At 42.5% G+C, this 23,215-nt stretch overlaps 1 protein-coding gene across 4 annotated transcripts; it reads left to right on the forward strand.

The window, feature by feature from the left end:
- The first annotated feature begins 538 nt into the window (after nt 1–538).
- LOC134017176 (uncharacterized protein C21orf62-like) lies at nt 539–23,099 on the forward strand. 4 transcript variants are annotated; one of them, XM_062456546.1, is made up of 4 exons: nt 539–595; nt 2,687–2,797; nt 17,653–17,782; nt 20,365–23,099. In XM_062456546.1, the coding sequence occupies exon 4, from the start codon at nt 20,434–20,436 to the stop codon at nt 21,193–21,195; it is 762 nt and encodes a 253-aa protein (XP_062312530.1). In that variant the 5' UTR covers nt 539–595; nt 2,687–2,797; nt 17,653–17,782; nt 20,365–20,433; the 3' UTR covers nt 21,196–23,099. The 4 variants fall into 4 exon arrangements, with proteins under 4 accessions (XP_062312530.1, XP_062312529.1, XP_062312527.1 ...); XM_062456545.1 differs by lacking the exons at nt 539–595; nt 2,687–2,797 and adding an exon at nt 14,802–14,950; XM_062456543.1 differs by lacking the exons at nt 539–595; nt 2,687–2,797 and adding an exon at nt 18,333–18,386 and having other exon boundaries at nt 16,933–17,782.
- Nucleotides 23,100–23,215: the final 116 nt, after the last annotated feature.

Genomic DNA, 23,215 nt, shown 5'->3' on the forward strand with positions numbered 1-23,215 from the left:
TTGCTAATTGCCTTAGAAGACTAATGGATGATTAGAAGGATTAGAATTAGAATGCCAAAGGTCTGCAATGTTGTAATTGCTGCAAATGGAGCATTATTTGACGAAAGCAAAGTTTGAAGAACAAAATTTATATTTCAAATAAAAATAATTATTTCTAATAATAATAAATAACCTTGTAAATATCTTGACTATATTTTCTCTTCATTTTGAAAGTTATTTGATAAATAAAAGTGTGAGTTTTCATGGAAAACACAAAATTGTCTGGGTGACCCCAAACTTTTGAACGGTAGTGTATGTAAATGTATATTGTAGCTTACAGTAACAGTAAAGTAAGTAAGGTCCCCCAATGGACCATCCCAGGTGAAGTTGACCTCAGCCTGGAATGTCACCGTTGTAGCGGCACCATCTCCATCGGATTCCTGACACCAGCGGCTCCATCATGACACGTAGGCCTATTGGTAATCCTTGTACCTAGAACAAACAAAATAAAATAGAACAACAAAATAAACAGTAATAGTTGAACAGTTCGACACTTGGAGTAGCATTGCTTCGTCCAGGGAGCTATTTTACAGTCTGGCGGCTAGCATGATTTAGGGTGAGTTGGTTAAATAGTTAGCCTAATGGAGTCCGTGGACTAAAACAGGTATAGCCTACATGGCAACATTCATTCGGCTGCCCTAAGTCTCTCTTACGGCCAGCCATTTACATGTTAAGATAATCAGCGTTGTTGCATCTTTACAGAGTTTGTGTTTCTGCTAATCGCCAAGTGAAAATATTTTGCCGAATCTGGCCTACTCTGAAAAAACAGTCAAATTGAATAATTAATCAATCAGAGTAAGTTTAACAGGTGGATATATATACTTGACTCACGAAATATACACGCCATGATGATGACTCCCACAATAAAAACTAGGCCAATAACAGCAACAATAATCCAGGTTTCGGATGTGCCATTTACCTCATCTGTGAAGAAAGAGAAACACGAGTTATAGAAATTACGGTAATAATTTGACACTGCCGTACTAGGCATCTGCCATGGTTATCTTGTGGTTTAATGTGATGTTAACACTATGTTTGGCACATTGGTGGATTCTCTTATGATTTGCCCACAAATCAATCATTTTATTGCCACATATGCTGTAGTATACTGCATAGATCTGAATTAAAAATGCCACTCTTCTCTTGATTGAGGTGTATGTAGCAAGTGATATAACAGGTGATCTAAGATCTAAAAAAATGTCCAACAACAGAACAACCAGACATTTGTTGTTTTGCACTGGTCACATCACCAGCCACCCTACCCTAGGGCTGTTTCTGGAACAGGAAGCAATTGCCACTGAACTGAATACCCCATTGAACACTAACCAAATCATCTGCAGCTAGACTATCAGTAGAGTAGCTTTGATGGAGAGAGTTGCACTGATCAAATGGAGTTCTCTCCCCATATACTTTCTAAAAGGCAGTGGGAAAGGATTTAAATGTCGCATTTGATTGGGTATAAAATACAAATATTATAATACTATTAAATTGTATGAATAAGGTATCAAAAGTTATTAAGTCACTCACTGAAATCAGTTGGGATGGACACGTTCCAGATCTGCTTTGAAGTGGGGTTGGTGACACTGCAGGTTACTGACTGACTTCCTGTTACTGAGACCACGCTTTCCACGTAGTAGGTTCCGTTCTGTTCGACTGTTGAGGTGTTTCCAGCCTCAGAACGTTCCAGAATTCTGTTGTTTGAGGTGTTCTGAAATGTATGGATCCATGTGAGCTCCGGCTGGGGGAACCCACCCTGGGTTGTGCAGTTAGCCAGCATGGCTATAAGGTTCACCCTGAGTTTCGGCTTTTGGAAAGGTACTGCAGGCGATGAGAGAACACAGGACCACGGAGGGATCAAATAAAAGTGTCAAAAAACATCTGCTACAACTTGATACAGTCATTGATTTAAACGTTGAGGTGACAAATGGAGACTCATCTGTACCTGCCACAAATATGGTGCTGTTGCACACACATCTCTCCAGCTCTTGGTCCTGTTCTCGATAGTAAGCACAGACAGTCTTACTATTGTCTTGAATTGTTAAACCCTCCATTTCTAGGGAGATGTTTCCAAAGGCAAGCTTTTCCGAGGCTTTGATGCGATTTTTATACAAATGATTTTGGTGTTCGGAAAGCACCTTTCCCTCATTAAGATAAAACAAAACTTTTTCATTATTATCTTGCCAATATACAAATAATTTTTTTAGATCAATGGGATGAGTGGAAAATTTGACCTGACAGGGTAGAAGTATGGAATGACCAACTGTAACATTGATTGGATGTGTCCATGTAACTGCAAATGAGATAAACAAGAAGGCCTTGTTAAGTACGTGAGTCACATCTATGCAGGGTTTTCTGAAGTGCTCAGTCATTCTGCTGAGTCAATTATTTTACTGTCACAGTGATGGTCAATTAAGTATAACGTCAGAAATGGCCAAGGATGGCTCAATCTCTTGCAAAACATAGGGACTTTTTCATTGTCTTACACAGATTGCATCACAGCAGGCTTTGGACAGCAAAAGAATAATTTGTGATCATGTTTGTCCACGGCCACCAACGTGACAAAGTACGCATGCGTGTGTTTATCTGCCGTGCTGACACATTTCTGTCTCAGCTAGTAATATACATTTGGTTAATTATTTGTTTATAGGGGGAAGATATTTACTTACCTGTGAGTCCAAGACAAACAAGGCAAATAAACCTAAGATGGTGTCCCATTTCAACCTGCAAGGGAGACAGACTGAAGGAGTCACAAGCCAGGGTGAGTTAATTCAGCACTACCCAATTACATCCATAATATAGATTCTGTTTGCACCACAGACTGCATTGTTCCTCAGTCATATAATTAATTAGAGTTATATTTTATACTATTCGCGATTTATCTTAGATGTATTTTATATAATTAACTGTTGTTAATCAGAGCCTAGTCTCAAGCATATCATTATCTAGTTCACACTGTATATTTGATCAATACAAATACTTTCTCAAGACACACCGCTTGTGATTTACCACTCCTGTCTATTGACACACATAAAATCATGGCATACATGCTTTGCATGACAGTGATTCCTTACCGAACCTTATCGCATTTTGGTTTTAAGATTCTTATCTGTTTACTACTCTCTAAATGTAAAACTCTTGTATATACATACACACACACATATATACTATGAAAAACTCTCGTAATCCCACGAGGTAAAATACATTTCTGTGAGTAACGTAGAACAGTGAGTAATCAGAAATCATCTTCTGGTCCCTTGTAATTAGTACAATTCCACTGGGCTGCCAAAAACTCGGTACTCACATCACATAAAAAATAAGTTATTATTAAAAGTTGTAGCACAGTCCACAGACAAAGCACGGTACCATCACACCTTCTCCTACCCCCGACAAGGAAAGGGTCTTCCCCCTTTGTCCTTCTCCCAGAGGAGAAGCTTCAAAGCTTCTGACCCAGCATGGGGTCAGATACAGAGGCCACACGGCCCACAGTATCAGACAAAGGATTTACAAGGAAGAACTTTCTTATGTGGATTTACAAACATATTCTCAAGGACTACATGGCTCATGGACACTATTTCAATGACAGTAGTTGATGTGTTATAATGTGTGTTTTTCCCATTTACTTAGAACGTTGTTTAATTGAGGTTTGATTATAACTTCCCTTCAAGTATAGTTAAGTCAGCCAATCTTGATATCAAAATGATTGTACCATACTAACAAAACCATTTACGAATGTTGTATTGTTATATTCTGAAGTTTGAGCATTCCATGGACAGTTGAAATAACGGAACTCAAAAGGTACAGCTACTTCACACCTAGGCAGATCTCAGGACGACGCCCAGGTGGGGGGAAACTGACCAATGAAAGAGGTCACCTTCACGGGGACCCCCCCTTGTTCTTTGGAGTATAAAACCCCCAAACGTACAATCACCCTCGCTTGTTCGTAGGATTAAACTGAAGTGCTAGCTACATTTCTAAACTATTCCTCTCAACCTGCAAATTCACTGAGCGCCCGGAACTTTGGCCAAAGATTCCGTTGTTCTATTTTCGTTGGACGATAACGAAACCATTGACTCTACCCTTCTTCAAACCGACAAAAGTAACTACGATTTGCAATATTTCTTACCTGTGACATATTGGCATGTTGTGATTAAATTGTTGATGTTTGATTGTAAATTACAAATGAGTTAGCTTAACCCTTGCTAAGTCAGTTGCCCTTGCTCGTCCATTGTTACCACAAAGGCCTACCTGTCCCTCTCTACCCCTCTCTCTCCCTTCCCCCTTTTCACGCGCTCTACACAGCCATTGTGTTGCTCGCCCTCATTTGCATCCAGCCACTGTACTACTCTGACTAACCCATAACTTATCTGGTATTTGTTCATTATAATTACATTCTCCTAAATAAATCATTGTGTATAACATTCGCGTATCACTCACGTTATCTGATCTGCTCTACTTTCATAGAATTCACGACTCAAGATTAGACTGATTATTACGAAGGCTATTATTTAAATATTATTCAATAAGGTTTCCTCTATCCCTTTAACAATAAGAGGTGGTGCCCCCAAGAACTACATACTTTATTATAAATTAAGTATTGCTAATCTTAAACGAGCAAACCCCGCTATATATTGGAGCCCCGTGATAGGCTTTGAAACAGATTGAAATGAGCGATCTATAACGGAGATACATTTTCCGTCTGAAACCCACCCTCCCACCCTTTTGGTTAAATTAACGCTCCGTTGTATTTAACTATTCCCCCAGATAGCTACAGTTTTAAACACTGTTTGAATACTGTGCTGTGTACTCATTGAATTGGCTTTGTCGTGAACAATTGGCTATTTGTGTGTAGCTAACTAGCTTCGGAAAAGCTAGACTTGAGCGGAGGTACGCGCGTGCGCAGTGACACTGCGACCCGTCTCATTTCATCTTGTGAAACTACAAAGGCAGCGCTTCTACATGAAGGCATAAGAACCTTTTTATAGAGTCACAACACTACTATTTTGGTACCATACACGCTTCGGAAAGGTGTATTATAGTAGTGTTGGCCATTTGGGTTGAGTAAATCAACCAAGCAACTGATAAGTTGCCATTGTCTAGTTAGAGGTAGATAACAGACATTGATCAGTCCAAAAGGACTTTGATTTTGAAGGAGACTACGCAGCTCTCTACATTAAGCTATATGCTTCTACCTTGTTAAACAATTGGTAAATTGATTAACTTAGCTTTTCGGAAAAAGCTTCACTTTGTTTTGCATGTAATTCAACATTAATGTAAACACTCAACCTCTAGAATCAGTAAAGTAACAGTAAAATAATTATTGAGACAGGAGAAGCTGCTTATTTAAGGACCTTTATTGTTGCTTAACCGGAAATAGTTACCTTTCGTGAACAAAGACCTGTAATTTGATTTTCATTCCGCGCACTTAAAAGTGGAAGTTGTCAGAATATCGGCGTTGTTGACCATACTGAACTGTAATCCTATTTACCCCTCATCAATATACAACTTTAACAACAATCGCTAAATAATAATTAAACGTAAAGTGTATTATTTTTAGTTTGCCCACTCTATCTGCGATCAGTCCAAAAGGACTTTTGTTTGGAAGTAGCCGAACAACGCAGCCTGTACTGCCACAATATTGTTAAACAATTCCGAAATTGATAAACTAGCTTTTCGAAAAGAAGCTTCACTGTTTCGCATTCAATTCGAGGTGAATGTAAAACCCTTGCCCAATTTAAAGCTACATTATAGATGCAGCAACAATTTAGTTCATTATCTGTTTGATTCTACAAGCTAAACCGGCTAACTTAATGTGCTATAGTATTTAAATACATTGTACTTTCTCAGTCCAGTTTAGGCTAAAACAAATCAACAGCTACTCAATCTAAATTCTCTAATCGTTTATAGATACTATAACAAGATTACTGAAATTAAGATTTAATATAGGCCTAAAAGAATAAATAATTTGTTTGAATCTTTGATCCTGGAAGGTGACTTTAATATTAATTTTAATTTCTGAATATTAATCTCAGTTTTTGATTGTTAATCTTTGAATATTAACTTCTGATTTTAACCTTAATATTAATTTGGTAAACAATTTTATTTATTTTCTGAATCTTTGATCCTGGATGGTGACTTTAATATTGATTTTAATTTCTGAATATTAATCTCAGTTTTTGATTGTTAATCTTTGAATATTAACTTCTGATTTTAATTTTAATATTAAGTTGGTAAACAAAAAAAACAAAAAAAAAAGAAAAGTATATATATTTTTACCAAAAAGAGAACCACTACAAAACTAAAGTGCCTATCAACATTATCACAATAGCATTGTGTTAATAACTTCCAGTAGCCGAACCAAACATGTCTCACCTCACGGAAGCTGAACAACTGATGGTCTACCTATCCAGGAAAGAAAACCCAGGATATGTGGAAACTCTGACCGGACTACCTTTCGAAGAGGTCACCAGGAAAACCCTGGAAGTGGTCGCACAAAATGTGGGCCAAGTATTGAACAAAGACCGAACCATCAAATGCATATCCAGCCTCGGTCTAAACTATGCTGCACAACTCAGGTTATCAATTGCAGATGTCAAAACACAATGGGCACAAGCTCTTCAAGATCGAGAAGATGCTCTCAAAGCGACAGAAAGAGAACAACAGCGCCGCGAGCAAGTGGAAAAGGAAAGCAACAAGCTAGCAGAGGAACTGGAAAGAGCTAAAGCACAGCTAACGGAACAAGAAATTACCTTCATGACCGCTCTCAGAGCAACAGGGAAAGGAGGAGACCAACAAAGACGACTGGAACGAGAAGCCAGCTGCCTGTCTGAAGAACTAGAAAGAGCTAAAGCACAGCTAACGCAACAAGAAATTACCCTCAAGGATGCCCTCGAAGCAAAAGAAGAGGAACTGGAAAAACTGAAAGAAGAAATGCAGGGGGTCCAGGAAAACAAACATAAATCAGCATCACTGCTAAGAAGGAAAATAAATGAATTAGATGAAGCTAAGGAACAACTAATAGACTACAAACACGTGATTCAGGAAAACGAAACTCTCTACACAAAAGTCTACCACCTGCACCAACATCTCACACAAACCACAGCTTTCCGGGAGACAATGAAGGAGGAGTTACAGGAAACAAAAACTGAACTACTATCTACCATTCATAAGCTGAACAAGGCGAACGCCACAATCCAGTCCACAGAAGACCCTAACACCGACCGAAGGTGGGGAAGAGACGACAGAGAAGTAGATCGGCATTCAAGAAACCAGAACCCAAGACAGCTGTACTCACCGGAACCACCCCTCCACTCCGAGTATGAAACAAGAAGACCATATAGGGATACATCCCCTCCCAGCCAATCTCTGTACCAAGCTGACACGAATCCACGAAGGATGAGGAGAACAGAAGATGTGGAACAGCAGAGCAGAAGACTGTATGACCAGAAAATGGAGCAACAATTCCAACCTGAACGTCGCGGTCAAACCACTGCCCCGAACAGATGGGATGATGAGGAACTCTCAAGCCCAGCCCAACAACAGAATGCAAGGAAATCGCATGTACTGCAATCAGCAGTGTCACTAGATCTGCTATTGAAAATTAGCAGGAACATAGAGAAGTTCGATCCAGACAATCCCACTCAGAGCATTGAGATGTATCTAGAACAACTGAACTCTAATCTCGAACGCCTGCCTACAGCTACAGACGCGGACAAGCTGTACCTGTTGAAGAACACCTCTTCCAGCTCAATCAGAGCCCTGCTTGACAGGCAACCTGCTGGAGAACGCCACAGCTATGACATGGCTTGCCGGACCCTCAAGGCTTGGCACTCAGAAAGTAAAGGCTCCTGCTGCACTATCGCCCTGCACACAAAACAAAAGGCCAACGAAAACCCAAAGACATTCTATGAGAGGCTCCGGAAAGCCTATTTTGCAACAGAAAACCAACCCGGAGGAGAAGAAACTCCCATGTTCAAGTCAGTGTTCATCAACAACCTCTCCCAATCCATAAAACCCTTCATGACGACCTTCGCGAACCAGGAAACCATGACGGCTCTGCAGCTGAGGGACATGGCATATAAATCATGGGCGAACAACAACCGAGCTCCAGACTCAAACGTCTATGCGGTGGAATCAGATTCACACCTACAACTGGAAGGAAGAGAACTCCAGAGACCCTATGAACCCAGACCCGCCTACAAGCAACATTCCTAGAAAACACGAAACCACTCAACAAGACCCACACCGTACCAAAACGAACACGACAGCCCTGGACGACATCCGTCAGAACCAGCATGACTAGAAGGCCCCAACACGGAAAACACACCTCAAATGCTCCCCATTGGATGGAAGAAAAGGAAGAAGACCCAAAAACACCACAAACCCACAAGAAGACGACCTCCAGAAACAACAACACACAAACAAGCCCCACAGTTACACACATTTCTGGGTGAGCTTTCCAGAAAAGGAAGAGCTAACCGAAGCTATGTCCCCATCACACTTGAAGATGAAGTGCCCTGCGAAGGATTGCTGGACACGGGTGCAGAAATCTGCCTGATTGCACCCACCTTGGCCGCTCAGCTAAAAGGAATAGCCAGGTCAAACAGAAGATGGATTAAAAGTGAAGATAGTGAATTCAACATCACAAGCTTCACCCAAAACAAAGCTCCAGTCACAGAGACGCTGTACTTGAAGCTAACGTTTGGGGAAATGTCCCTAATCCACCCCATCCATGTCTCACCGCTTGAGACCGAAAAGCTGCTGATTGGACACGATCTACTCAACAGACTGGAACCCCTCATTGACTTCAAACGAAACCAGATGTGGACAAACGTCGAGAAGCCCTATCCACTGCCTCACCCTGAATCCCAGAACACAGTCTTCACAGTGGAAGGGGGGGGAGATTCCACGTCTGATCCACACCTCTCAGAAGAGGACCGAATCCATGAGTTAGATGGCCGCTCCAGACCGCCCCAGAGCTACGCCACTCACCCATCAAGACACAAGATTCAAACAAAATCAACACAACGCCATGACCGTCGGGTGCCATCAGAAACCCACCTGCGACGAGAAGCATCACAGGTCCAAAAGAAGTCATATGATGCCAACTGGATGAGAGTGCAGAAAGTAGGAAGACCTACTATGGCACAACCCCCGGAAGAAACCATCACTACTCGCGGGGACAGGTGCCTTAGCCAAAATGCCTCAAAGTTCAAGAATGAATGTTCCTTTAAACCAAAAATAATAGGAAAATACTGTCATGAGACAAATATGGCTCCACCAATCTATCAAATTGTTTAATCTGTTACCAGAAAACCCAACATGAATGACCTTGAGGTACTGTCAAAATAATAGGCTACAACGCCTCATAACCAAACTACCCTGGCCCCTGACAAATGAGGTTTATGACTCCAGGAAGTCAAAGCCCACTCCCACTCCTATCATTTTATTTTATTTTAATCTTTCTCCTTTCTTTCCCTTTCCTTTTATTTCCTTTCATTTTTAGGCATAGAACCTTAGCCCAGAGAAACTTAGTAATAGGACCCAAGTTAGCCCCATTGATTCCTACATTGTTTAGAGTCCACTCATGCCAATGTGTCCAGTAGAAATGCTATCGTACTGTCGTGTTTGTCTGTTCTCTGCTCTTCTTACGTGCCAACAGCCCGACGACGTCGAATCATCGGACGTTGCCAGCAGGGGGATATGTAGCACAGTCCACAGACAAAGCACGGTACCATCACACCTTCTCCTACCCCCGACAAGGAAAGGGTCTTCCCCCTTTGTCCTTCTCCCAGAGGAGAAGCTTCAAAGCTTCTGACCCAGCATGGGGTCAGATACAGAGGCCACACGGCCCACAGTATCAGACAAAGGATTTACAAGGAAGAACTTTCTTATGTGGATTTACAAACATATTCTCAAGGACTACATGGCTCATGGACACTATTTCAATGACAGTAGTTGATGTGTTATAATGTGTGTTTTTCCCATTTACTTAGAACGTTGTTTAATTGAGGTTTGATTATAACTTCCCTTCAAGTATAGTTAAGTCAGCCAATCTTGATATCAAAATGATTGTACCATACTAACAAAACCATTTACGAATGTTGTATTGTTATATTCTGAAGTTTGAGCATTCCATGGACAGTTGAAATAACGGAACTCAAAAGGTACAGCTACTTCACACCTAGGCAGATCTCAGGACGACGCCCAGGTGGGGAAACTGACCAATGAAAGAGGTCACCTTCACGGGGACCCCCCCTTGTTCTTTGGAGTATAAAACCCCCAAACGTACAATCACCCTCGCTTGTTCGTAGGATTAAACTGAAGTGCTAGCTACATTTCTAAACTATTCCTCTCAACCTGCAAATTCACTGAGCGCCCGGAACTTTGGCCAAAGATTCCGTTGTTCTATTTTCGTTGGACGATAACGAAACCATTGACTCTACCCTTCTTCAAACCGACAAAAGTAACTACGATTTGCAATATTTCTTACCTGTGACATATTGGCATGTTGTGATTAAATTGTTGATGTTTGATTGTAAATTACAAATGAGTTAGCTTAACCCTTGCTAAGTCAGTTGCCCTTGCTCGTCCATTGTTACCACAAAGGCCTACCTGTCCCTCTCTACCCCTCTCTCTCCCTTCCCCCTTTTCACGCGCTCTACACAGCCATTGTGTTGCTCGCCCTCATTTGCATCCAGCCACTGTACTACTCTGACTAACCCATAACTTATCTGGTATTTGTTCATTATAATTACATTCTCCTAAATAAATCATTGTGTATAACATTCGCGTATCACTCACGTTATCTGATCTGCTCTACTTTCATAGAATTCACGACTCAAGATTAGACTGATTATTACGAAGGCTATTATTTAAATATTATTCAATAAGGTTTCCTCTATCCCTTTAACAATAAGAGGTGGTGCCCCCAAGAACTACATACTTTATTATAAATTAAGTATTGCTAATCTTAAACGAGCAAACCCCGCTACAAAGTCTTGCACAACGCATATTCAGGTGGCTGAGCGGTTAGGGAAGCGGGCTAGTAATCTGAAGGTTGCCAGTTCGATTCTCCAGCTGTGCCAAATGACGTTGTGTCCTTGGGCAAGGCACTTCACCCTACTTGCCTCGGGGAGAATGTCCCTGTACTTAATGTAAGTCGCTCTGGATAAGAGCGTCTGCTAAATGACTAAATGTAAATGTAATGTATATTTTCAACTGTAATATTAAGCATAAGTGCGTCCTACCTGAAGATGTAGGTCCTCTCCTGTTCTCGCCCCAAGACGACTGTACTGACACAAACCAGGCTTTCAGTATCTGAAATCCCTTTCCCCTCCCACCTATCTCCACTGTGAGCTAGCCTGCTGTAGCCTACATGGGGTTTCCCGCAGAAAATGTGTTCGTTAAGGTGGTAGGGTGGGGTAGTTTGGTTAGGGTGGGGTTAGTTTTTTGCGATAGACTATTGCGCTTAATAACACATTCTTCTGTGGTGTGGTGAACTTAAAACTCGTTTTCAATTCCACTTTACAGGATCTTTAAAGCCTCACACTCCCAGAACATCAGTCCTGCTTTTTTGAAGTTCACCCACATAACAAAAGTCTGAAATCACTACCAATCACGAATATTACTGTAAGCCTGATATTACTAGTTCAGTGTTTCCCCTAGGTTTACAGCTTTGAGGCGGCAGTGGCAGCGGGTGGGGTGGGGCGGGGAGTGGTGACCATGTAGAGACAGAAATGACACGCCGTCGTGTAAATAAGATAAATAACATAAGGCCATTTAGTTTGTTTAATAAAAGAGCAAGCTATAGACCTGTTGTATAGGAAAGGTAACCTTAAATGACTTATTTTGTGATCTGGCGCTATATATATATATATAAAACAAATATTTTTTATATAATTAACTTGACCTTCCAGGGGGGGCGGGGGTGTGCCGTTGGGGGGGGCGGGGCGCCCCCCTAATATAATGGTAGGGGAAACACTGCTAGTTAGTCCAAATCACTAGAGAAGTCAGTGTCTCACACAGATGATAGGAAGGAAATAATAAGTAAAATATGAAGTGGTCTGTGTAATATTCATATTATTCAACTTGTGTTCATATAATTAGATACACCAATCAGATGAAAAAGTGAAATGCATCTGACTTCAAATCAAATTTTATTTGTCTAGTCCTTTTTACAAGCAATGTCACAGAGGGCTTCACATATGCCATAGAACTGCTTAAACCAACCAACCACCAACCAACCAAAAACACGTAGGTCACAAGGTCAACTCCTTGTCCTCTTCCCTTCGTTACTCACAGTATGCATTTACCAAGAATGAATGCCCACTCAGTGATGGTGTTAAGATATGAAGTTGGATTTTGACACTTAGCATGTCTTGTATACTGATATATGCAACAGCATATTATTGTTTTATTTCATGGGCAACACAAACTACATTAACTACAGTGTAACTAGCAATACTTGCATACAATTGCTGTGTGATTTAATATGGATTCTCAGCAGTGGAAGTTATACCAAAAGTGAAAGAAACCGTAGTATGGGTGTGGTGGGAAAGTGGATGTTGGAAAATGCTGATAAAGATCAAAGTGAAAAACATCGTCATACCTCTGGAAAGCCCAAACTTCTCAGTAACAATTATTACTTGTTAACAATTATTACTTGTAAGAACTTGTACCCCTTCACCATTAATACGTACACACATATTAGTTTCAACTTAATAACAATGTTGTTACTAAGGTATTAGTATATACTACACAAACGTATAGTCAACACACTCCCAAGAAATTCTATTGAACTTAACTGAATTCTTGACTAAGTCAACATTCTTTCTCACATGCACAAACACAGACAAACACACACACACACACAGACTAATTAATAGTTCCTGCAGTGGGAGAGAGAGTTCTTGTCCTGTCCTGTTCTTGTCCTGCTGTAGCCTACATGGGGTTTCCCGCAGAAAATGTGTTCGTTAAGGTGGTAGGGTGGGGTAGTTTGGTTAGGGTGGGGTTAGTTTTTTGCGATAGACTATTGCGCTTAATAACACATTCTTCTGTGGTGTGGTGAACTTAAAACTAGTTTTCAATTCCACTTTACAGGATCTTTAAAGCCTCACACTCCCAGAACATCAGTCCTGCTTTTTTGAAGTTCACCCACATAACAAAAGTCTGAAATCACTACCAATCACGAATATTACTGTAAGCCTGATATTACTAGTTCAGTGTTTCCCCTAGGTTTACAGCTTTGAGGCGGCAGTGGCAGCGGGTGGGGTGGGGCGGGGAGTGGTGACCATGTAGAGACAGAAATGACACGCCGTCGTGTAAATAAGATAAATAACATAAGGCCATTTAGTTTGTTTAATAAAAGAGCAAGCTATAGACCTGTTGTATAGGAAAGGTAACCTTAAATGACTTATTTTGTGATCTAGCGCTATATATATATATATAAAACAAATATTTTTTATATAATTAACTTGACCTTCCAGGGGGGGCGGGGGTGTGCCGTTGGGGGGGGCGGGGCGCCCCCCTAATATAATGGTAGGGGAAACACTGCTAGTTAGTCCAAATCACTAGAGAAGTCAGTGTCTCACACAGATGATAGGAAGGAAATAATAAGTAAAATATGAAGTGGTCTGTGTAATATTCATATTATTCAACTTGTGTTCATATAATTAGATACACCAATCAGATGAAAAAGTGAAATGCATCTGACTTCAAATCAAATTTTATTTGTCTAGTCCTTTTTACAAGCAATGTCACAGAGGGCTTCACATATGCCATAGAACTGCTTAAACCAACCAACCACCAACCAACCAAAAACACGTAGGTCACAAGGTCAACTCCTTGTCCTCTTCCCTTCGTTACTCACAGTATGCATTTACCAAGAATGAATGCCCACTCAGTGATGGTGTTAAGATATGAAGTTGGATTTTGACACTTAGCATGTCTTGTATACTGATATATGCAACAGCATATTATTGTTTTATTTCATGGGCAACACAAACTACATTAACTACAGTGTAACTAGCAATACTTGCATACAATTGCTGTGTGATTTAATATGGATTCTCAGCAGTGGAAGTTATACCAAAAGTGAAAGAAACCGTAGTATGGGTGTGGTGGGAAAGTGGATGTTGGAAAATGCTGATAAAGATCAAAGTGAAAAACATCGTCATACCTCTGGAAAGCCCAAACTTCTCAGTAACAATTATTACTTGTTAACAATTATTACTTGTAAGAACTTGTACCCCTTCACCATTAATACGTACACACATATTAGTTTCAACTTAATAACAATGTTGTTACTAAGGTATTAGTATATACTACACAAACGTATAGTCAACACACTCCCAAGAAATTCTATTGAACTTAACTGAATTCTTGACTAAGTCAACATTCTTTCTCACATGCACAAACACAGACAAACACACACACACACACAGACTAATTAATAGTTCCTGCAGTGGGAGAGAGAGTTCTTGTCCTGCTGGTTTCATTATAAAACAAGCTGGCCAGTGGCTTTGAGGACGTTGCCATAGGTACGCTTATAGAAGGGGACTGAGGGGGATGGTTACTGGACAAAGAAAGAGAGAGAGACAGAGAGAGAGGGGACAGAGAGAGAGAGAGAGGTGAGAGAGAGAGGAAAGAGAGGGAGAGAGAGAGAGAGAGAGAGAGGGAGAGAGAGAGAGAGGTGAGAGAGAGAGGAAAGAGAGGGAGAGAGAGAGAGGTGAGAGAGAGAGGAAAGAGAGGGAGAGAGAGAGAGAGAGAGGCACCTTGTTGCCCAACCACATGCCTTGGCATTCCTGCTTCGGATCTGTGGGGATCTTAACCTCCCTCTGGGGATATCAGGAAAGAGGGACTACAGAGTCAAAGAAGAGAAGAGAAAGAAAGAAAGAAGAACAGAAGCTAGATGGTAAGTGTCACGTTTCAGGTGTACGAAGATGAGTTATAATGTGAGGGTTCAAAAGCTAATAAGTGTGTGGGAGAGGGTGGGGGTGGGTGGACAGTACCAGTGAGTCACTGTATAACAGCTCAAAGAAATCCCCTTTAAAACTGATGGCTGTAGCATCTTCTGATTCTGTTTCTGAAAAAAAAAAAAAACTATATGTCAGATTCACTGTGGAAGGTTCTACACCATCTCACACATGTAGCGTAAGAACACACTCAGACTGATAAAGCGGACAAAAAAATGAGTTTGTCTAAAGTATTATTGTATTATTTATGTTCATTTAATTAAAGTTACCTGTCAAAATCATGCTTCAGAATCCGCACAAATTGAATGTGGAATGGAATTCACAGACATTGCACGTGACTGCAAATGGTCAGTGTTCATTTAACACCATGAGTGTTTAATCAGTACACAAACACTCCTGGGGTCAAAACGAAACAGAAACTTGCTGTAAAGGGGTTACTTTTAGTAAATTATTAAAGTGTAAGTCTTACTGTGGAACTAACTGCCTGGGTGTGCTGGGAGTCTTGGTTAGAGCAAGACAGGAGCAGGGAACAAGGGGGAGGAAGCACTCTTAGTAATTATCAGAATAATCATTAACTACATCCACAGACCTCGGAGGAGACCAGCCTTGGTTAAAGCATCCTGTTAAAGTGGCTGACTAGAGGGAAAGTGCCTCTTCGGTTGGCAAGCTAGACGTCTGTCGCAAGAGACAGCCAGAACGTTAGCGGCTTGCTCTAGTAGGAATTGGCCGTTGGCATATGATTGTCTCACCTCGAAACCCCGGTGGGTTCTGGGAACTCGAGCGGAAGTGATCTTACGGCTGGGTGAAGAAGCCAACATTAGCATCTGCTGGGTCCTCTGGGCAGCGATTCTCTGGTTGCTAGCAACACTGTTGCCACAAAAACAGTTGAGGCACACGTGAATTATGTGCCGGCATTCGCACTGAGACCAACATGTCCTCATGCAAGCGTAACATCTGTGTATTGGCATGACCTGGTGAGTTAGTAATGACCAGGTCAGAAGAATGCTTAGTGTGCATTTGTCTGTTTGTCAGTCTGTTTAGAGGGAACCATGATAAATAGATGATAGATATTTTATTGATCCAGAGGGATGTACTTATACCTTAAGTGGGTCACATTTTAGATCCAGGTGCTCATAATAAGCGTTCATAAGAAGACAGGGTATCTGGAGAGTACTGGTGTAGCCTACCTACAGTAGATCTACTTTGTACGAGCAAGTTTGCACATCAGAAAGTCTGTTTGTCGGTGTACTTGGGAGACTGGAAGCAAATCAGTGACATAATGTTTTGAATTTAAAAGGCATTGAATACTCAATAATGAAATTTAAACACTACCCAATTTGTTGGTTTTGAATTCACCTCTTTAAAATTGAAATATGAATTTATTTCAATGTAAACAGATCCAAATATTTTCGCCAAAGAAATTCAGAAAATCAGCTACACCTGGATGAGGGGCCTGAGAGAGGACTGCAGTTGGACCCTTCTCGGAGAAGTGACATGGTTCGATTGCATTAAGGCTCGATTGCTTTACCTATCCTTGGTATTCCGGATGTTGCAATCGGAATTGTTTCGGCTGAATTCTTTTTCCGGATAGAGTCATTTCGCCTAGAGTTTTTACTTTTCGAATATGAGCAACCTGAATGTCCGCACCTTGAATTTTTGGATCTGATATCATATTTCAGTTTTAAAGAGGTGAATTCAAAACCAACAAATTCGGTGGTGTTAAAATGAAGTATTCAATGCCTCTTAATATTCAAGACATGATGTCACTGATTTGCTCCCATGGCTGCATAGCTCTCTGCTCACATGCACACTGTCTCTAGCAGGCACTGTTCTGACCAGAATTCTCTTGTGGCGTTTTCACTCTCTCTTTTTTTTTGGGGGGGGGGGGGTTGTACGTGCAACTTGCTTTTTGTGTGCGTGAGAAAGTGAGTGCTCTGTGTTCTAGTTTTGAACCGAAGCCAAACAACCAAGCACGCACACAGAGCCCCAGTCCTCCAGGCTGCTGAGGTAATGAGTACCGCGGGGCCAGGTTGAACCCATGTGTGTTCTCCTCCAGCTCTCCTCAGCTGACCTAGCGAGATCAGCTCCACCACAACCCCATCACAGAGAGACCTACACCCAGTGGACAGTTAAAACAGCTTATCTGTCTGAACACAGTGTAATAATACAAAACGTAATATATTATAAGAAAACACACAAGGGAACATAAGTCATATTTTTATTTTTTATTTTAATATTCATTTATTTTATTTGTACAGTGAATTGAATCATCTCATCTCTGATTTTAGAATCGTATAGATATGATTGGTGACTTAGCAGCAATTCCCTTGTATTTCCATACTGGATAGCAACCCAACTGCAGGTGGCAGTCACTGCCTCTCACATGCCTAGCCTCCCCTCGCATGGAAGGGGGAGCTAGTGGAGGAGGAGGGAGAGAGAGAGAGAGGGAGAGAGAAGGAAAGAGAGAGGACAGGAAAAGCTTGGGACTCGTGGTGAAAATGAGCAGAGGCTTTGCGTCCGTCATGTTTCTGCAGTCCATTCATGCCATTCCGTGTTCAGAGAGTATGTTTTTCTCTTTTTTTTTCTCTCCTTCTCTCTCTCTCTCTTCTGGATGGACTGTTCCTGCCGTTTGCGTCCGTAGACAGTTGTGAGGGGTTCCAGTGCATCTGTCCCCAGATGTTCTAGCCTGCGTAGCTGTACTGGGAGCCAAGCTTAAGCTGTTTGCGGGGAAGAGACATCAACATGCCTCCTTGACTGCCAGAACACCCTCTGTAAGTACACATTAACACACTCCAGCACACTCACACAGTGGTTTGTCTCTGTATCCTTAGATGAAGATCCGTAGACAAAGCTTTGGAGTGATTGTGTGTTGTGTGTGGTTGCATCTGTGTCTGTGTGTGTGCGCGCGAGTGTGCCTTTGTGAATGTTTCATAGAAAGAAAGCAACAGAGAAAGCAAAGGAGAGAGAGAGAGAGAGAGAGAGAGGGGGGGGGGTGAAAGGGAGAGGAAGAGATGATTTGGGTGGGTGCTTGCAGCCGCATGTGGAACATGATGTCAGAGGAATGCTCTCTGCCTTTCCTTCAGCAAGCCCAGTCTGGAACTTCAGCCTCTCTCTCTCCCTCTCTCTCTCCCTCTCTCTCTCCCTCTCTCTCTCTCTCTCTCCCTCTCTCTCTCTCTCCCTCTCCCTCTCTCCCTCTCTCTCTCCCTCTCTCTCTCTCTCCCTCTCTCTCTCCCTCTCTCTCTCTCTCCCTCTCTCTCCCTCTCTCCCTCTCTCTCTCTCTCTCTCCCTCTCTCTCTCTCTCTCTCTCTCTCTCTCACTTAGCATCCGGCCCTGCAGCTGGAGCCTGGACAGAAAAAAAGAAGGGAGGAAAACAGGGTATGGAGGGAGAGATTGGGAAAGAGTGGGAGAGCGGAGGATTAAATAGGTGGATAGGAAGGGAGAAAAGGAAATACGGTATCAGAAAGACTCAGAGAGGCCTTGAGAGAAAAAGAAGCAGAGGAAAGAGAGAGAGGGAGAGAGAGGGAGAGAAGGAGAGAGAGGGGGGGAGAGAGAGAGGGAGAGAGAGAGAGGGAGGGAGGGAGATGCTGGGGTTGGGGTATAAGGGTGTGAGAACATTTGTAGACGGCAAAGAAACAGTAGGAGGCAGAGTTCAAAAGGGGAACAGCTGGAGAGGGATGACTAATATTAGGGTTGAGTGAAAAAAGAGTGGGAGTAATGAAGAAAAGGCCTAGAAAGAGATGAGGAGAGAGAGAGAGAGAGAGAGAGAGAGAGAGAGAGAGAGAGAGAGAGAGAGAGAGAGAATGTAGTAGGTTACAGTAGCTCACCAACCTGGGACTCTGGTTGGAAACGTGCAGCGCCACAGATCAGGTGACGTCTGAGGAGAAACGGTCACAAACCCGAGGCTCAAAGAAACAGGTGGTTAGTAGTACGTTGCAGTTTCGGGGCTCATCTTCATCGTTTCATAGTCAGCTGGACTCACCTCGTCCAATAGCAGATCAAGAAAAGTTCTGGCCTTCTCTTCAGGAACTATGTGACTATGCAGTTGTGTTCTGGGTTTGTTAGTCGTGAAGTATATGTCATGGGTTGATGTGTTTGCTTACTTCAGGGAAGGGTGAATAGGTGACTGCCCTCTCAATCATCAGCCGGGCTTAGCCCTTCCGTGTGACTGAAGAACTAAAGGCACTCTTTGTGACCATATCCATCCTTCTTTCTTTCCCAGACCTAGTTTCAAACAACTAAGTACATTTTGTCCATCCGTACTGCCAATCACAACATCGGAAAGTCCTCTCCTTCTTCAACCCCCAAAAAAGAAGGGAAAATGTGCCTCCTAGACGTCAGGCCTGCTTATTCATCCCTCTTCTCCTCCTCTCCTCGACTAGGAAAGAAAGAGGGCAGTGTTTTATTTTTCCTGCCAGTTTTTATGTGGCTGGCCACGGACATTTACCACAGCACAGCAGGGCGCAGGCACTTTTATAGACAGCCGTATGCCATCCGCAGTAGCCCTGGGCATGGAAGGACCCCTCCCCAATAAAGTCAGAGAGCAAAAAATAAGTGGCTCAATTACGCGTGTGGGAGCTTGTCCTGGCCGAGACGAAAAGATTCAGTTGGCTGTCTCTCGCGGCTTTTGCTCGGTACCCAGTAAAAACACAGACGTAAATTAAGCAGAGGTTACTGTAGGACATTACAGCTTGACGTGTTTGTGGGACAAGTCTGGATCTTCGGTTCACGTGTTTGAAACCTTCAAAGAAACACACAGGATCGTTATGTGTCATCAGAAGTGCTTTAGAAAGTCATTCAATTCAAACTGTGCTATTTCAACATCGCTCAGACAGAAAAGTATCAACAGATTAAATATGAGCTAGATTAGACTTTATTTGTCATTGTGCAGTAAAACCATACATCGAAATTTGCTTGTGCAGCCTCTAAAACAATACTCACTTTCATATACACACTCACACAATAAGTCAAAGGTAGATCTACATGAAAACCCAACAAACGTTAACTGTCTGTCTGCTTTTACAGACTTCATTTTGCCTTCTCCACCCCAACTGGTGATAGACTTGTTCCTGTTTCTATCTTTACCAGTCATGCATGGGGTGAACTTCCTCTAGGAGTATGGATTGTAATTCATGCGCTCAGGTTTATTAGCTGTAGGCCCAGTGATGAGGACAAGTGTGGGGTTGAGTAAATGATTCAGCTGAATGTGCTTGTTAAAATGAGGTTTTAACAGTCTTACCGACTGTTAAAACCTCATTTTAATTTTCAATTTTTTTCTAATGTATTACCGATTCTTAAGATCTCATTTCAAATAGTCTATTTGTATTAAATATATATTTTCCCTTCGCCCTTCCAGGTTTGTCCAAATACCCCTACTTCAGCATATCCAATCAGTGAAGATGTAGTCTGGTTGGTTGCCGTGGAGATGTCTCTTAGCAGGACCTCCCCTTGGCTCCGCCCACCTGTTTTGTTGCAGTGCCTGCTGGGAACGCTGTGGACTCTGCTCCTCCCCTTCCCTGTCACCCCGACGACAGACCCCGCCCCTGCCCCGCCCTCCAACAGCACCCTGCTCTTCGACACCGGCGCCCCCGGCAACAGCCTGCGCAACTGCAGCTGCTCAACCGCCATCCAAGACTGCAGCGAGGCTCTGGCCAACCTGCAGTGCGACTGCCACACCGTCCAGCGCTCGGCACTGTCCCCCGGAGGCCTGAGGGTGCCGGGGGGCTTGGCCGTGTGGGTGCGCCAGCCCTGGGTCCTCCAGGAGCTGCTGAACGGGAGCGAGGTGTCTGACCTGCGCCTGTCCTCCTGCGGCCTCGGGCCTCTACTCACACAGCACCTGGCTGTGTACGGCCTCCGGAGGCTGAGGGTCCACAGCTCTGCCCAGGGGGCGCCACACCCCGACCAGGGGCTGAGCATTGCCTCCGGGGCCGGGGTAGACGTCAGGGTCGGGGGGTCCCTCTCCTCGGCTGATCCCCCGCCCCCCTCCTCCGTGCTCCAGGTGTCCATTCTGGATTTGGCGGTGCTGAACGGGCTCTCAGCCCTGAAGGCGTACAGCGTGGCTGGACCCACCCTGTCCAGCCTCTCCCAGCACCTCCCTTTCCTGTCCCTGCCTTCACCCCCATCCACCCCAAACGACCCCCTACCCTCGAACCCACATCAGAAATGGGTCCTCACCTTCATTTATTAAAGCGTCTGGAACTATCGTTTTGTTCGACATCTGCGGAAAATCAACGATCTGGAAGACACTGTTGTCTGTGGAACCATGTTGCAAGGTGAGCTTTGCAACCGTGACGATTGAAAATCTACTGTATCCATGCCAACAATGTAAAGAGACAGAGACAAGGACTACTTTGGTTCGCATCTCTTAGAACCGACTAAATGTTCCTGGGACATCTTTTTGAATTTGATCAAATGCCGACAAAATGGTATTCCATCTGGTCTTTTCTTTCCGCACTTATCGAGTGCAGATGGTCTATTAAACATGTTGTTATGAAACAGGTTCGGACGGCTGTGTTACGAATGGGATTGTGCTCAGAGAATCTTTTTGGATCTGGCAGCAGATTCCTCTTCTCTTGGATCAAGTCCGATTCAAATGTTCTTCACTTGATACGGAATGTTGTGCCCCCTACTTTAAGCTGGACTTGGTAGGACACTTATGTGAGACTAAGAAGATCTATGTGGATCTCAACTGGTTCGATCTGGAAACTTGTAATCATGTCGGGGTGTTAAATATAATGTCAATGTGGTTTTGATGTTCTAGATCATATTTTTTTGGAAGTTGGATTTGTATGGATATGGGAGAATTGACAGGGATATTCTGCTTATACTCTTTAACAGTCCACTCTGTTTTTCTTTGTACAATTGGAAGAATGTTCTAAAACTACTGTAGCTAAGCACTTAAATCAGATGACAGAAGAGTTGGGATAAGTACTGACTAGCATGCAGAGGTGTTGGGAGCACAGAGAGAAGCTTTCACTGATCTCCTCACAGGCTCTCTGGGTTCTGTCTGCTCTGTATTTCCAGCTCCTATCCTGAGAGAGAATAGACATCATTAATCTGAAACTGCTCTCACAAACAAGGACTGCAGCCAACACTTCTGTTCTGCAGATCCTTCAAAAAAGGAGCTGCGTATATATGTGCGTGCTTTCACAAGTTTGTGTATGCGTTTAGTGTATACTGAATATGCACGGTGTCAGTATTATTTGTGTGTGTGTGCGTGTATGTACATATTTGTCCATGTAAATCTGTGTCTGTTTGTCCGTGGGAATGCATGGATAACAATGTCCGTTCATGTGTGCGTGCACAATATTTACAATTGCTTTGGTATCGTAAATGCTTCTGCTTATTACTTCTCTGTGGCGGCATTGACTGCTATTTTCTGGCACTGTCGACACTTTTCGCATATGCCATCGTAACCATGTGTCCACTGATGACCGTGGATGTTGGAATCTTTGATACAGTCTAAAGCTCTGCCTGCCTTGTTTGGTTTGGCCAAAAGTTGGCATTATTCAACTCCATCTTGGTAACAGACTATAGTGCTTATAAGCACACACTATTGACAACAACGTAGCAAAGTATAAACATTTTACTTTTACAACAGCAACAAAATAAAAGATACCTCACCATGTACCAGCTGATACTCTCCATCCAGAACATTCCACCAAGACCAAATCATTGGGGAGGAGAGTTTCACACGCTCTAATGTTAGCCATTACGGTTTTGGAGAGTGAGACCTTTTAAATTCAAACAACGGTTTTCATGTCCACCTCTCACCTGATTTTGGAAATATTCACCTGGGGTTTATTTTAAGCCTGTTTGCTGTCTATGTAGTTGTATAAATTATTTAGATCTTTTGATGTGTTTGATGAGTGACTCGTCCGCTATGTGATCACGACAAAAGCAGCCTATATTTGAAAAGGTTTGGTACGTTTGATTTGTATATAATTTGGTTTGTGCAGACAGATCATTATAGCCTGAATAAAGGAACTTGTGCGTCAAACTTACTGTGTGGATTATGGCTTCTCCACATAGGCCTACTTGGTGTACTTTACAGATCAGTAGAGTTATGTATCAATAAAAATTCGCAAATTATTGAGTACAAATTTTCTTTGGACACGACAGCTACCACTCAATGAAGAAGACAATTCATACAAAAAAATATCTAATGCCGAAATACGTCATTTACTATACTTGAGGGACCTCTTGTG

The sequence above is a fragment of the Osmerus eperlanus genome, chromosome 3 (genome assembly GCF_963692335.1).
Source record: "Osmerus eperlanus chromosome 3, fOsmEpe2.1, whole genome shotgun sequence".
Lineage (NCBI taxonomy): Eukaryota > Metazoa > Chordata > Actinopteri > Osmeriformes > Osmeridae > Osmerus > Osmerus eperlanus.

What these genes read in the sequence shown, in the direction of transcription:
- LOC134017176 (XM_062456546.1), top strand. Translation starts at nt 20,434, where the DNA reads ATGTCTCTTAGCAGGACCTCCCCTTGGCTCCGCCCACCTGTTTTGTTG.